Raw genomic sequence first — 16958 nt, 5'->3', positions numbered from 1 at the left:
ATGGTGTTCGATACTGTCATTAATTAATGAATGAATAACTTTATACTTATTCGTTATCTGCGGCGTTGAGCGCCGCCACTCAGAACATCATTCCTCGAAAATTGACTGGTGCCTGGGGAACCAAGTGTGTTAACACTAGGTTCCCTCGGCCTATCCTACTATATGCGGGAAACAGCGTGCTCGTAAAGAAAAAACAAATGAATATAATATTTTTTACATTATTTGACGTTCCTGATGTTGCGCATGTTCAAAAGAATTTCTGGGACGTAATATTTAAACAAATTAAGGTCAATATATACTAATATTTTGATGTAAATGGACTATTTACTGATACGTTTAGCCTCGTGGACTCGTAAAATAAGGTGTGCTTAATTATTGTATGGGATAAAAAAAACATTTATGTAATTCTATAATTAAGAAAAATCCTCTTTTATGTAAAGTGTCTAATTTTAAGTCTTATTTATATTGAAAGAGATTTACATGCTGGTACATATGTATATATAATATCTACAATAACTTATATTTTTTTATCTCCACACTGTATCCAATTTATATACATTGTATTAAAGTTATAAAAAAACTGGTGTTATTATAAAGAAATTATAATAATCCAGTCAATTATACGATTCCCTTTGCTCAGTGGAGTATGAATGAAGAACAAAGTGGGATATTTTGAATAACATTTTGTGTTGATAATGAGCTGTTATCGTCAAAGATCTTCATTAAATGTATATTTGTAATAAAGTTATAAATTCTTTAGATTTTACGCGATAATTAAGAATATAAGGAACAGATTTCTTAATACACTAGTTTTTGCTCGCGGCTTCGTCCCTGTGGTTGATTTATCTAATTAAATAATAAATGAAAATATCTAAGTTACATCATGCAGGGGCACTAACGTGCGACTGTGTTTTGTATTTTTACCCTGGTGATAAGACAAAAACCTCATCAAGGTCAATCTGCTCACCGTGCTATGAGCGGGATATAGAAAATAAAAAATATATAGAGAATAAAAAACTAAGGAAATTACTTACTTAATAATATGTAACCCAAATTCATCCTCAATAATACTTATTTCTAAATTTTTTTTTACTCTACCTTATAGTTCCTTAGATAAGCGTGTTAAACCAAACAAACTCTTCAGCTTTATAATATTAAGTATAAATTTACTAACTCAGTTCCAAATTAAAAGTAAGTACTGAAAATCACAGAAACATTTCAACATTGAGAAAAGTTTGTAGCATTTAGTTTCAAAGCTCATTCCAGATAAAATATGTCAGATATCAAAGTGAGGCTGTTGAGGTGGATGTTGTTCCTGAGGTGCGGCCACTATACTGTGAGTATTATAATATTTATAGAACGTGAAATCCTGTGCAAAGGTATGCTATAATTATATATTATAAGTATGTGTTAGTTAAGGTATGTAGATAATAAAAATAGTTTAATAAATCCAATTTAATCTTTAAATGTAAAAAATGGATGTACAAATATTTTATCTAAATTTCTATGAATTCCGATATTATTAGGTACAGTTTGATATAAAAATAATAAATGAATTATGGTTAATATACTAATAATAAATGGACAAATAAAAGAGCAATGTTTAGGGGACGTAGTGCCTAATACTAGATTTCCTCTGTTTAAACTACTATATGTGGGGTACAGCGTGAAGCTAAGAAAAAATAAAAATAAATATAATGTGCCATAACTTTGTAATATTTGTCATTCCACAGATGTCCCTATAACATGGTCGCGGGCATCTCGCGCGGCCTCGCTGCCGTGCTCTATACCGGGGTTGCGGGTTCAAGTCCGGCGACCGCCACCCCTCATTGATGATGATGGGGCGAAGACGAAACTTTTTACGTGGAGGAAGGGGAATGAGGAAGTTAGTTCGAAGAGGTACGTGTTTACTTCAGACACATTTTAGTTTTTTTGCCTTATATGACTAAAGTACTTTATCATTATTTCATTATCATTAAAAATCAAATAAACAACTGAAATTGATCGAAAAATCTTAATATTATATAAACTTTTTTTAACTAGTCTTTAATCAAGGCTCTTGTAGCACTGTGCCACGACATAGACTGTAAACGCCACTCGAGATACTGTGATACTTCGCTCTGCTGTAGTAAGATAGCATAATGGCGTTAAGTTCTGCCACTCGTCTAGCAATGTCTTAAAAATCATGTTAAAGTTGAGCGCCGGTTATGTGCCTTAAAACTGCCTAGTGCTAACATATAGCCCCGCTGCATATAGAGTTATATGCGGAATACTACTGCGGAATAATTAACCTAAGGTTCCAAATAGGTAATAGGTACAGTAGTTCATTTATTTCATGTCGATATGATGACACTAAATACGCCATTTTATACATTATATTTCAGAAACAATATTGAAATCAACAAAAAACCATTAATTGTAATTAGAAACACAAAAAGCAGGCAGCGGCAGGGTTGAGTTCTGCTACTCAACACGTAATGCTTCGAATTCGGCGGCGGTAATGTTGGGAACGGAGTGTCTTAACACTAGGTTCCCTCTGCTTACCCTGCCATGTGGGGATGGAGCGTGAAGCTGAAAAAAATACACATAATGTCAAGGCAAATCGTTAGTTAATACAAGATTAATTAACTTTTGATCAACGTTTTGTTAGTAGGTGGTCGAGCGTCGAGCATCTGCCTATGCAGTAATTATCTTTAGTTTCATTGATCAATTTCCGTTCTTGCCTTTTACAATGACGTAGCGGTCGAGTAATTGAACAATTCATTCGCACGACAGTTTTAGATTCATATTTCTTGGGAAAACGTACATGATACTGGGTTAATTTTTTATATAATACTGTAACAAGAAATATATACAATTGGATAAGGAAAACAAGAGAGTGCGATTGTAAGCACAACAGGTTTTGAGTTTGATTCCACTCGAGGAAATGAAAAATTTAATATTTTCGTTTCGTAACTCTAGCTTAGTTTCTTCAGAACTTCGGGGAGTGTGGGAAATAGAAGCGATCAAAATCAGTATATATTAAAATTATACTTCCTTTTTAGGATATCCCAAAATGGTACATTGGAGGTGATACGTAAGAACAATGGTGGCAGCGAGGGCGTGTACCAATGTGCGATGCAGCTCCACGGCCACGTGCTGGGGTACCCGATAAATCTTAAATTTTCATGTAAGTAGAGCAGTTTATTAGTTTTTAGTTAAATATCTTTTATTATGTTGACTTGTAACTATGTACCAAAATCTACAAACAATGACTACAAACTAATTTTGTTATCAATAAAAGTTGCCCTCGTGGCGCAGAATCCACCAGTAAAGAGAATAAATACAAAGACCAAACCAAAGGCAAGGCAAGCAAGCCTTCCAAATCAAAACTTGTATATTTAAACGATTATATCCAAATAAAGCCGTTTCATATTTCACTAGAACAGGGTGTGACGTAAACGAAAACATCCCTTGATGTATTACCCAAGGTATGAATGAGTAATGAGGTACCTACCCCGCTACGTGGCGAGCATTGGTGAGAGGAAGCTGCGTTCTAGGGCGTTTAATATACAAAACTAGGATAAACCTGCAGCTGTGTCTCCACGAACAAATTAAATTGACTAAGGCTGTATCAGCAGATCTGTATACTGCTCTCAAGTTTGAGAGTAATCTTGAGATGTCATCTATGAATGAAAACGGCATCTCAAGATCTTGATAGGGATTTATAAATACGGGCCTAAGAGTTGTGCTACCCTGTCCGCAGGGTAGGTATTGTGGATTACATAAAAATAATAACCGTAATCTAATATATCCTACCATTCGATTGAGAATCGGATAGAGAGGTTGGATAAATTACACTGAAACTCATTTTAAAATAAATCCCTATTAATAGAATTAACTCGAAAATTGTTTGTCTGTCTTTACGTCTGTAAACTACTGAATCGAGTTAAATGAAATTTTGTGTCACTTGTTAACCAAAAAAAATTATATATACATACATATTATATAAGTAAATATGTACATACATAGATTACGATACAGAATACTCTTACAAACTTCATTACCTCCATAATATTTAATTAAAACAAACTTCAAATGTTGGTAACATTTTGAAACCGCATTAGGATCTACTTACTTAACTTTACTTAACTTATAATTCATCCCTGGAAGGTAATTTACTATATTACTCATATATACATTCAAATATAAATATATTTCTCGCACGGAAATAGTTTGGAAACTGCAACATCGTGGTACAAAATAAGATAATAATAACAATTACTGAGCTTATATTATTATATTCATGTTTATAAAAATAGAATAGGTTCTTTTTATTATAGTATATATAGTATAGTAGACAGAGGGAACATGGGAACCTACTGATATGAGTAGAATTTATTGCTCCTAGTGTTTCTGCTGCGGCTACACTACACCACGACCACTTCCAAATATTTTTTACCAATTTTTTCAGAAAAAAGACAATTCTAATTAATCATTTGTTGTATTTTCATTTATCAGCGTACAAATATTCTATAAATAATGTATTTACTAAAAAATCCTTCATTACAAAAAAAAGCTAGAGCGCAAAAGTAAGCAATTTGTGTGCCAAAACAATAATGTTATTTTGTAAGATTGATTGATTTATCGCAGTCAGAGATTTTCATTGGAAATTACCCGGTCGCCGGAAAACATGGGAACGTTCCTTGCCCTAGGCTGTATTTGTATTTCATTAAAATGTACATGAGATCAAAATATTTACTGAAATTGTACTTCTATATTGATACTATGAAGCTGTTGATTTTGTTTGGATGAACGCTTTAATCTCAGAAACTACTGGTTCAAACTGTTTTATTTTAGTTTTAGATAATTCATTTATCGAGCCGGCTAGAAATTAAGAGATGCTTGTTGTTTTTTCAATAATAATGGTACAATTTTATTATTAAAGATAGATAGATAGATATTTTACATTTAATTCAATTTATATTATTTTCACTTTGAGGAATTTTAATGTTTTAAATCTGTTATTTTATAATGAAGACTATTTATTTTCTAAAAAAGAAGACAAATATTTTCAAAAAAAGAACTTTTATCATTAAAAACTTAGCAAATTACAAAATCATGACAGTTTCTATGCCAAAAAAATAAAAGTTTCTGTGAGAAAGCTCAATTGAAGTAAAAATAAGCCTTTTTACAAACTTTGGTTAAATTAGGATAAATTAGGACTAAAGTTACTTATAAATCCCGACGGGTAGGCATAGTAGAGGAAACATAGTGTTAAGACACTCAGTTCCATACTCACCGCTCAATTTTCGAGACATTACGCGATGAGTGTTAGATCATGTTACCAGAACTATGAAATGAAAAAATATAATTCAATTCCACCAGTGGGAATAGAACCCACAACCGTCACGTTCTGCAGTTCGACGTTGTGCTCCACCCTGTCTTGGGTCCATTTACTTATAAACTAAACTCATTACAGGCTGTCTCAACAGAATTAAGGATCTTATTTAAGCAATAAATTGTGAATTCCTCGGTCACTCTCCCATTCGTAATTTCATTTGGGAAGTCGCCTCCTAATGTCATTCTAATATTTGTGGCTATAAATACTATAACAGGGCTTCGTGCTTTGGAAAAAGTTAATTATATTACTTATTATTAGTTATATTATATATTATTTAATTTTCACAACCCTCTAAATTTGTAGAATACATCTAGAAAGCTTTGTTTTTACAAATATTTTTACAATATTTTTTTGATGACTTATAAAGAAATAAGTGACAGACAATATTCGAAAATGCTAAGATATCGATAATATACATGAAACAAGAAATGTATATAATAAAAAAAGTATTTCAATGCCGGAACAAGGGTCCAGGATATCGTCACTCGCCCAAATATCCTTATCACTGTAATTATCTACAAATAACAAGTATTTTAGCAGAACTACACGAAAAATCAGATAAAAAGATAGGATAAGATAACGACTTGCTAGTTGTAATTAGACCTTCGTCTTGAAGAAAATCTTATTGGACTGATTCCTTATTATTTCTGCCAAAATTGATATCTATGTATAGGTAACTAGATTTTTTTTCTTTATCTTCCTTCATACTTTAGTGTCAGCAGGGTAGGCAGAGGGTAGGGTAGTTGGGTGGCGGAACTTAACGCTGTGTTTTGTCTTGTTACCAATGCGAAGAAATTAAACTAATTCATTCTCCCGAATCAAAATTGTCCACAGTCAGTATAGATTTATATATTTTTTTCTTCGCTCTGGTAAGAAGACAAAGTGCAGCGTTGAGTTCCACCACTCAATACTCTATGTCTCGAAAATTAGGCAGCGCGCAAGAAACCGAGTGTCTTAGAAATAAGCTTTCTCTGCCTACTGCTGTAACATGCGGAAAAAACTAGATTTAACCAGTCAAAATCTGGACTATCAAAGCATTATTCTCACTACAAACACTACCACTGAGTCATAGGGTCCTTTACCGCTGTACCTACAACTGCAACTGCATACAGCACTTTTAATTTATTATGAAACATGAATACATTATTCGTATTTAACAGTCTGGTTAATTAAGGTTAATGAAACACTCGACCAAACGTTGCTCTGATCAGATCCTTTTGAACTTACTATCCACTATCACGTCTGTATTGTACACTTGGGCGAGCTCTTGTGGATTCAATTCATTTATATATTATTATTGAATATAACGAGTAGTGACTGAGCACTTAGTGCTTTGTGTATCCCGCACACAGCAGGGTAGGCAAAGGGGACATAGTGTTAAAACACTTCGTTACCCATTTTCTGCCGAATTCTGGAGGCATTGCGTGTTGAGTGGCAGAACTCAACGCCGCGCTTTTGCCTCGACACCAAAACGAAGCAATGGAAATATAAATTTAAATAAATATTTCATCTCCTCGAGAGGGGAACGAACCCACAACCGGTCGGGTACATATTTCCGTCAGCATTCGGTACCACATACAAGTCCGAAATTTGTACACATTCAAAAAATATCTTATATAAAATTTACATACTCGTATAAAAAAAAGTCATTTATGAATTAGGGCTAATTGATCTTTTCATTAGAATGTTAGGTAAAACTATCTCTCCTAAGGCGTCTCCGCTCTCCAATCAAAACACGAACAAATGAAGTGGATACTTGATCTGAATTGATTGAGCAGATCTTCAAATCGGAATCTTTGATCATTATATTATAATATAATTATATATAGTACACATGAATGTATTATATACTATATACATAGATTGAGGCCGTAGTGGCGCAGTAGTAAAGCGTGTGACGGGAAACGGGAGGATTGTGTGCTCGATTCCCACTCGCAGAATGCAGTATTTTTATATCCCTGATCTGGCAAGAGAAAGCGTGGCTTTGAGTAATGCTAATCAAAAGGCAATATTTCGAACATTAGGCAGTAAGTGGAGAACGGAGTGTCGGGACACAAGGTTTCCTCTGCGTACTACTGCTGTGCATATAGCAAGTATGCACAGCAGTAGTTTAAAAAAAAGTAAATACAAAAAAATTGAAAGTCTTGAAATTACGTCGTTATAGTCTTTTCCGTCCCTTTTGCTGTAGCTTTGCCTTTTGTGTAGCTTTCATTGTAAGTTCCACTATTCTCCAGTCCGTGATTATTTCGTGTGCTATTCTTTTTAAGTTGTTATTTTTGGTTGCTTTTAAGCTTCTCCATTCTCTTTTTATATTAGTGCTTAAACTTATTTTTTTTAATAAGTCAACACAATTACGCAACTATCGGTAGGTAGAGAAAATCTAGTGTTAAGACACTCCATTTTTCCGTTTCTACGGACAATGTCCAGCGTTGAACTCCATAATTTAACAAAAATGGCGGAAATAAACGCCAGATTTTTTTACTAGAGCGGCGAAATATAGATAGTATAAATAAAGAACAGGGAACGTAATTTACAACTACAAGCAAGCACAGAAGTACTCGTAGCTTCTACTACTGTATTTAAAAAGAAATCAAGAAAAATTCCATATTCATGTTGAACGTACAAAAATCACTGTATTTCATATAGAAAAGCCAAGTCTCTGGAAAATTCGAAGAAAACTGAATATTCTATCAAAGTTATAAAACAGCAACAAAATATCCATCAATGTTCTAGGAATCAATTGTAAACGATTTATGAAATAATAATAAAATCGTTTCCTAAAAAGATATATTATTATATGTGAACAATATTTTTATTGTATATAATACATTATCATTATTATTTATAAGTTTGTTTTAGTTTTACATAGAACTCGCTGATTGCTTATAGGGACAACGAGAGGGTACATTTCATTTATCTTCACCGGCACAACTCTTAACTGTTAACAAAACATGTTAGGGTTCAATTCTATTTATTATCTATTTTCATTTCCCCGCTCTGATAACAAATCAAAACACAAAGGCCTTGAATTCCGTCACTCAACATTTGGGCAAAAAGTGGAGAACGTAGTGTTTTAGCACTAGGTTCCTCCTGCCTACCCTGCTTCATGCAGGATACAGCGGGAAGTTAAAAGACATATATATAGAACATACATAAAATACACATTTGTTCCTAAGCCTGTTTAATTGTATGGCTAATTCGCAGCTATTTATTTAATGAATGTAAGGGCCTTGCATAATTCCACAATATTCTTAAGTGATAAGTACTGTATGAAAGATACTATAATTTTATGCTGTGAATATCTGCCTTGCGTGGGGGAGTGTCATGACACTAAGTTTTGTCCGTCTATCTTTCTGTATGCGGAATACATAGTGATGCTGAAAAAAATAATAATCTTTGTTTCTTGTTGAAATCGAAGAGTCTGGCTAAACTCCTCGAGCCAGGAGATTCAAATCGCACTATAGATTGTCTCACAGATTGGTCGCGTTAAGATTTATAATTTGAGAAGTTGGGAGCTTATAAGATATAGTACTGACACTACTGACATTTTTAAGTAAAATGACCTGATTTAAAAATGCTTGTAGTTATCTAATTGGAATAATTACTTGTTCAAAATTTAATTAAAATAATATTTTAATTTTCAATAAGTAACCTTTGGGTAGAGAGTGCTAAACGGAGTATATTGACACTAGGTTCTTTTTCCCCTGCTCTGTGCATATTTGTGTACGAGTAAGTCGAGTAACGAGTATGTCGTTCATAAAAATTAAATAAATTAAAATAAGAAACAAATGTATAATTAAAACGCGCAAAGTATAGCAATTTGGCGACCAATCATCTCTTTTTAACCGACTTCTGTAAGAAAAGGAGGTTATCAATTCGACTGTATTTTTTATTTTTTTATTTTTATTTTTTTTATGTTTGTTACCTCATAACTTTTAACTGGGTGGACCAATTTTGATAATTTTTTTTTATTTGAAAGGTATAGCTTCCCGAATGGTCCTATTTTCTTTTGGTCCATGTCTGACAATGGTCTTCTTCTTCCTGCCATTAATCCCGGCTATTACCAGGGTCTGCCTTCCTACTTACCCTACTCCACTTTGCACGATCTTTTGCGTCCTCGGTGGTTAGACCATTGGCTTCTTCCTTGGGCGTCCGGGAGATCGCGCCCCAGGAACTAGTATAGCAAGGCACTTGCGTCCGACATAGTTCTTAGGCCGGCGCGTAACGTGGCCAAACCATCTCAAGCGACGCTCTTGGAGCTTATCCGCTACGTCACGGACCCCAAGACTACCTCGAATGAATGTGTTGCGTATGCGGTCAGACCGCGTTACGCCGCACATCCACCTCAGCATCTTCATTTCCGTGACGTGAAGCTCCAGAGTGTGCCGAGATAGTGCTGGCCAACATTCGCTGCCGTATAAAAGAACCGGTCGGACGATGCTCTTGTATATCAGCCCCTTGAGCTTGGGCGGTATTCTGCGGTCGCAGACCACACCAGTGACCTCCCGCCATTTGGCCCAGGCAGCGCTTATCCGGCCATGGACATCGTGGTCGATGCCTCCAGACTCGTGCATAACGGATCCAATGTACCTGAACTTCTCCGACTTAACGGCTGGCTCAGGACCTATAAGGATGGTGCTCGAGTCCCGGCTCCCGCAGGCCATGTACTCTGTCTTCGACACATTTAGTTTAAGACCGCCGTTCTCAAGCGTACCCTTCCAGAGGTTCACTTTACGCTCCAGCGTCAGTCGGTTCTCGGCAATGAGTGCTATGTCGTCGGCATACATCATCAGCCATGGAGGCTGGTCCTGGATGTGAGCCGAGACAGTATCAAGCACTACATTGAACAAGAACGGACTAAGAGCCGAGCCCTGGTGAACCCCCACTGTAATCGGGAAGGGTCTAGTGTCGCCAACAGCAGTCCTAACCATAGAAGCGGAATCGTGGTACATGCCTCTGATAATCTCAATATAGGCCTCAGGGATCCCTTTGGATCGCAATGCCCACCAGATACACTGACGAGGCACACAGTCAAAGGCCTTCTGCAGATCTAAAAAGGCCACGTGCAGAGCTCTCCTTTTTTCCCTGTATGCCTCCATCAAAGTTCTGAGGGCGAAAATGGCGTCCATGGTGCCCGATCCTGGCTGAAATCCATATTGAGACTCAGAGACAGTACACTCTCGGCGGAGCCTGAGGTCGATCATGCGCTCGAAGAGCTTCATGGTATGACTCATAAGCTTAATGCCCCTATAACTACCACAATCTTGAACACTGCCCCTTCCCTTGTAAATAGGGGTAATAAAGCTAAGCCGCCACTGATGCGGCATCTTACCAGTGTTCAAGATATGGTTAAAAAGGTCAGTAAGCATGAGCACACCAAGAGAGCCCAACGATTTCCACGCTTCGATCGGGATGTCGTCAGGTCCCACCGCTTTTCCGTTCTTCATGCGTCGAAGGCAATTACGTGTTTCGTCAAGGGTTATTGGGGCAATAAGTCCGAGGTTAGGCGGTGGGTCGTGATGAAGACTGCATGGGTGCTGAGTATTCAGCAACTCCTGGAAGTAGCTTCTCCACCTCTCCTTCACAGAGTCATGATTACAGAGCAGCGTGCCCTGGGAATCTTTGACGCAAAGACATTTTGCGATATCTTGCGTCACTTTATCCCGGGAACGTGCCAGTTTGTAAATGAGCTTCTGCCTCTCCACAGTTTCAAGTTTATCATACAATGGTGACAAACTCTCACTGCGGGCTCTGGCTACAGCTCTTTTACTGGCACGTTTAGCTACTGTGTACTCCAGTCTGTCTTCAGGAGAGTTGGATTCCTGCCACTTCTTAAAGGCAGCCTTCTTTTCACGAGTAACCTCCTGCACCTCGTCATTCCACCACCATGTCTCCCTGTCGATGACACGTCCTCCCCTAGAAAGGCCAAGAACTCGCCTGCCCGCCGCAATGATTGCCGACTGAGCCCGATCCCAAGCATCCTGAGCAGTCTCGGTGTTAGTCGAAATATCGTGACTTTTCACCTCTGCCAGGAAGTCGGTCTGCATCGGTCCATTCAGCAACCACCACTTGATCCGAGGCCTACGTTTCTCGGCTACTTTCTTCTTCGGAGTGACGTTAAAGTCCATGACAAGAAGACGATGTTGGGCCGTTAGGCTTTCGCCTGGAATGACCTTACAGTTAGTTACCCTGCCCATATGACACCGTCTGGTCAATAAGTAGTCTATTTGAGTTGAGTGGGACCCGCTCTTATACGTGATAAGGTGCTGAGAATTCTTTTGGAAGAACGTATTCACGACGGCCAGATCAGACGCAATACAGGTTCTCAGAATGTTTTCTCCCTCTGCATTGCGAAGACCGTGCCCAAAACCCCCGTGAACACGTTCATACGGCTCAGCAGCCTTACCGACGTGCCCGTTCAAATCCCCCCCAACTAAGACCATTTCGGTACACGGCACAGCAAGTAGCACCCCTTCATACTGCTCCCAGAATGTCTCCTTTTCGGCCGCGCTACATCCCGCCTGGGGAGCATAGGCACTGATTAAGTTTGTGATGACGCCCTCAATCAGTACCCTCACTCGCATCAAGCGGTCGGAGCGACGGTCAACTTCAAGGAGCCCATTCTGAAGCTCTTCAGATAGCACTACCGCTACACCGTTTCTACCCGAAGGTGACCCAGTGTATATAAGCCGGTAACCCTGTCCGATGTTACGCGACTTATTGCCCTTCCAGCGTGTTTCCTGGAGGAAGGCACACTGGACCCGACGTCTCATGAGTACATCTGCGAGTTCCCTGCATCGTCCGGTCAGAGAGCCAATATTCCACGTTGCAAAGCGGAGTTTCCTTCTGGGTACTAGCGTCTTTAGCCGTGCCCGTACATGACACGGTAGCCCTTGCCCACTTGTCGCAGGTGTAGGGCGATGTGCCTGCGCGTCGTTTTGCGGCGACGCCCTAGCCGTACCCAGTCTGTTGTTTTGTCGGTCCATATAAATGGCGGTTGGCGGTTTTTAAATGGAGCGACTGCCGTCTGACCTCCAAAACCCCTTTGTGGGGAAAAACCGAGGAAGGGAGAGGAAAATAGAAGGGGTAGGATAGGTAGAAGGAGGGAGCTAAGGGAAGGAGGGGGGGAGTTAAGACACCATTCTTACGGACTGGATGAGGATGTAAGATGGCGGCTCGAGGATCCGGGGTCGCGTACCCGTATGCCCACAAACAAATATCGGACAGATATTAGTCAGGACATCCTCTGGACAGATCTGCCTGACAATGGTATCCATGAGAAAATCACATAAGTCTTAAATTTGCATTATGCATGTGCGCGACTAATAGCCGAATAACTCAATGTCGCGCCAACCGATTTTGATGATTTTATTTGAAAGGATATACTTTAAGGATAATTTGGTGAAAGTTTGGTTAGGTTTCGATTATGGAATCCGGAGAAAATTGAGAAAGTTTGTTTTTTTTTGGTCAAAAATTAATTATACTGTAATAGTTACAAGCAAAAACTTTTTAAATTGATGTCAGAAGTGAGATTCCAATCATCTTTCTTGAGAACCAATCTCAAAAAAGAGGATGTTCTCATTTTCAACCAACTTCAAAAAAGGGAGATTCCGAATTCACCCGAATACTTTTTATGTTTGTTCTTGTCAATATACCAAAATGTAACTTTGCACAAAAATAATAGCTAATTAAATGAAGTTTTACATAGAACAATCACAACCACTCATTGACAACCATCACTCGTTCAAGAAGCATCATTTTAAGATGTACCCATCACTAAAAATCGTAAAATAAATTAATTTTTAACAAAAACAAAAACCGACTTCTAACAACGAACTAAAAAGTGAAAAATAATTATATAAAGATTTTATAATTTTGAAGTCGGTGTCAAACTAATGCTACAACACCTTTACTACAATATCTAATTACTAAGCCTGTTTGTTTTACTTGGCACCGACTTCAAAATTATAAAATCTTTATATAATTATTTTTCACTTATTAGTTCGTTGTTAGAAGTCGGTTTTTGTTTTTCTTAAAAAATAATTTATTCTGTGGTCTGTTAAGCATGATCACATTATTGTTCGAGTCCATTAAATGTACTGTCCTCAGCGGGAAAAATTGTTATCTATTGTGTTGGTTTATTGGAAATTTTCTTGTTTCTATACTGAGGGTCAATATCATTCAAACCGTAACCATGTTTACGTGAGCTATAAAACGTGGTATCTCTCTTTCTGCCATTCCAGTAGGATTTTCAAGAAATCCTTCTCCCTCACTCCTTGCCATGCTTTGCAAGCAATTTCGGCTATATTTTTTCGGTGTCAGTAATTCAGATCAGAAGAGTTTTATATATAAAATTGAAGATTGTTTAACGAAATCATAACTAAAATTCCGACCCAATTTCTTTATTTTCAATCAAATACTTTCCATTTGCGCCATAATATAATAACATCCTAAATATATTATAATGTATCGATTTATAATAAAATAAACCGAAGAAGATCACATCATCTCTAAGATTAGAAGCTTTCTTTGAATTGAACAAGTTTTTCATATAAAGTTACAATTTGTATTCATCAAGACACATGCCACCAGCTTGGCATGGCTTGCCACCACCACGCACCAAATATGAACCTAATACTCCATTAGAAGCAGTAAGCTCGTAAAGCTATGAACTGTAAGCTACCCGCTATCTCATATTTGATTATACCGCAACTGTGCCGAATGTTTCCCAATTAATATTTAATTAAAATCTGACTATTTAATGGACGTTTTAGAAGTGAGGAAGCAAAGACAGTCATTCTAAGAAAGTCTTTTTTGTAATAAACATTACTTGTCCTAAATAAACACTTTTGTAGTTGAAATTAATTTTGTATGAGGATAATTGTTACAGTTAACTTGAGCGTTTTAATCGAGAATCGTTTTAATTGAAAATTAAAACAAATATTTTATTTCACTGTTGAATTTTTATTTATGTCTTAAAATATTACTGGAAATCTCGTATATAAACAATTTGGCAACTACATAAACTAAGAATAATGTTGTTAGTTTTAAAAGGCAATATATATTTAAAATACAAATTTATAATGAATTTATTGGGAAGTGAATTCCCATTGGGTGTGAATCCATCGTAGCTATCGCCATAAGACCTATGTAGACCTACACTAAGAAATTATGAATAGCACTCTACAGCCAACACTTTATAAGAAATTATTAAAGATTCAAAAATAATAAGAGAGAGAGAGAGAAATCTATAAAAAACTAGATTTTTATTTTACGTTCTAAATTCCACGCAAAAAATGTTATGGCTCACTATTCTATATATATTTGTATATACAATAAATATTAAATTGAATAAAATTATGGTTTGTACGTACATAAAGTTACAGTTATATGGAAATATGAAAGGGATTTTGAATATTGATAAATCCAGTCCCCGAGGCACCCCGAGGCACTATCAAACTCTGAATCAAACGTTGTATACAAAAAGGCATTTCACTTTGACTATCAATTCTAAATCGAACGGACCTTTAACGATAATATTATAGAAGAAAATTTGTATAAATAAACGTATTTCTTTATGTTCAAATTTGTTGTCTTTGTCCCTAGCGGGGTAGCCAGAGAGGACAGAGCGCCAAACACTAGGAAACCTTTTACTTCTTCCAATTCACACGACGTAAACCAGAACTCGTACAAAGCTTGCTCTAAGAGCTTTAAGCTTGAAAATCATAAGGAATTCATATTTGCCATATATTGAGGATTATGTTTTCCAACGGGAAATTGCTTTGAAGATTCTATTAATATACACAGGTATTTGTAATACTGTGTTACAACGTATAATGAAGCCTTTGTTTGATTATTCGATGATTAGCATCAATTAAATTGGCTGCTTTAATTAATTAATTGTATTATAACGTTTTTTTTAGTCTCACGCCGTATCCGGCAAAGAGAGATCTGCAGAGGGACCTTGGAAACCTAGTGTTAAGACACTCCGTTCCTATTAAGACACGTTCGTGGCTCTGTTTTCGCCGAATTCTTTAAATATAACTTGTTAATTGGCAAAACTCAAAGCAGAGCTTGCTTCCTTCCAAAATAAATTAGGTTTAGTAGAAACGTACGACACTAGTATGTAATACTCGTATGTATAAATAAAATAACTGTATAATTACGTGTTTCAAATTAGTATTTCTTAGACTCGTGTCTTTTATTATAAAGAATTTTGAGAATGTATGAAAATTACAAAATCGTAAGTTGCTTAAGTTATATTTCAATTCGTGGAAAAAATATTTTAATCCTATATTCTACTTGAATAAGCTTTATGTTCGGGGCATGTTACATTTTGAATATTCATCGTTGTGTACAAAGAAAATTTATTAATTTATCTTATTTAACAAATTGTCTTCGTGGTGCTGGTCCCGTTTCTTACAGTATACGCGATGGTTGTGGATTTGATTCTCACTCGGGGAATGAATAATTTCAAGTTCAATAAGTTATCGCCCTAGTAACAAAACAAAGCACAGGGTTGAGTTTCGCTATTTAGCTTGCAATGTTTCAAAATGAGGCGGAAAGTGGGCATCGTGTTTTGACACAAGGTTTGCTCTACCTAATTTGCTTTAATATTTTATTACCTTGCTCTTGGCGTTCAGCTTCACCATTCAATAATGTAAGTAAGTGTCTTAATGGAAACGGGACGTTTTAACGCTTGCTTTCCAAAACTTCGCATAATTGACATATCCATTAACCTCCAAGAAACTTCTATACAAAACGAATAAATAATCGAGTCTATGAAGGTCCATACAAAAAAATAAATAAATAGATAAATCATTTAGCTCCCTTTTATTTCTTTACCCAAAATTAACATAACAGTGTTCGTGACAGGCGGACCCTCCCTTTAATTTTCTTTTAAAAAAATACTGCCTAGATTATATTTACTACTAAAATAAACAACGAAATTTATTTATATTATTATATAAACCTATCTGCGCTGTTTTAGGCAAATTTTTGGGATTTAGGTAAATCCCTTTTAAAAATACATTGTATTCATGAATATATGAGTGTACGCTGGAAATGGACAAATGGTTTTTGTTAGCTATGTTTGTTAGGTTAGCTGTGGCTGAGAGGCAAGATATACTAGGTTCTTCTCCTCGTTGATTCAAATATTCAATGATTATCTGAGTCTTATTAATCACGTTAAATCCTTAAGGACATTGAAAAATCAAGTGTTTTGACATTAAATTAGCTATGTCTACATACTTAACTGCTGTGAGTGGGAACGAAGTGGTCTTAAGAATAAGATACATAATATAATTATAATTGTATTTTTCCTCCAGATATGAGCAAACAATTCACAAAGCAGCCGGACGACGTGACCGCAAAGTTGGGTCAGCCGCTGGTGATCCCCTGCGAAATAGGCTCAGGTCCTAACGCTGTCGTCAATTGGACGAAAAATGGTGCAGATGTACCTGTTAACGAAAGGTAGGTTAGGTAGCTTTACACTCAGCTGTAGAAACTATCTATTTATCGGTTTTTTATTTCAAGTTACATACTTTTACGAACGAAAATTAAAACGAAATTCAGA

At 36.5% G+C, this 16958-nt stretch overlaps 1 protein-coding gene across 1 annotated transcript in view; it reads left to right on the top strand.

Moving 5' to 3' along the window:
- The window catches only part of LOC146540187 (protogenin A-like), a 93577-nt gene that overhangs the window by 55145 nt on the left and 21474 nt on the right, over window positions 1-16958 (top strand). The window contains exons 2-4 of the mRNA XM_085207986.1: window positions 1734-1899; window positions 3045-3169; window positions 16711-16855. Of these exons, the coding sequence (XP_085064112.1) occupies window positions 1734-1899; window positions 3045-3169; window positions 16711-16855 (436 nt within the window). The remainder of the gene's footprint in view (window positions 1-1733; window positions 1900-3044; window positions 3170-16710; window positions 16856-16958) is intronic.

Source organism: Heliconius melpomene, chromosome 3 (genome assembly GCF_056956725.1).
Source record: "Heliconius melpomene rosina isolate 202511_hmr_F chromosome 3, ASM5695672v1, whole genome shotgun sequence".
Taxonomy (NCBI): domain Eukaryota; kingdom Metazoa; phylum Arthropoda; class Insecta; order Lepidoptera; family Nymphalidae; genus Heliconius; species Heliconius melpomene.
The sequence above is the reverse complement of the archived record's forward strand: the minus strand, read 5'-3'. Positions and strand labels throughout refer to the sequence as shown.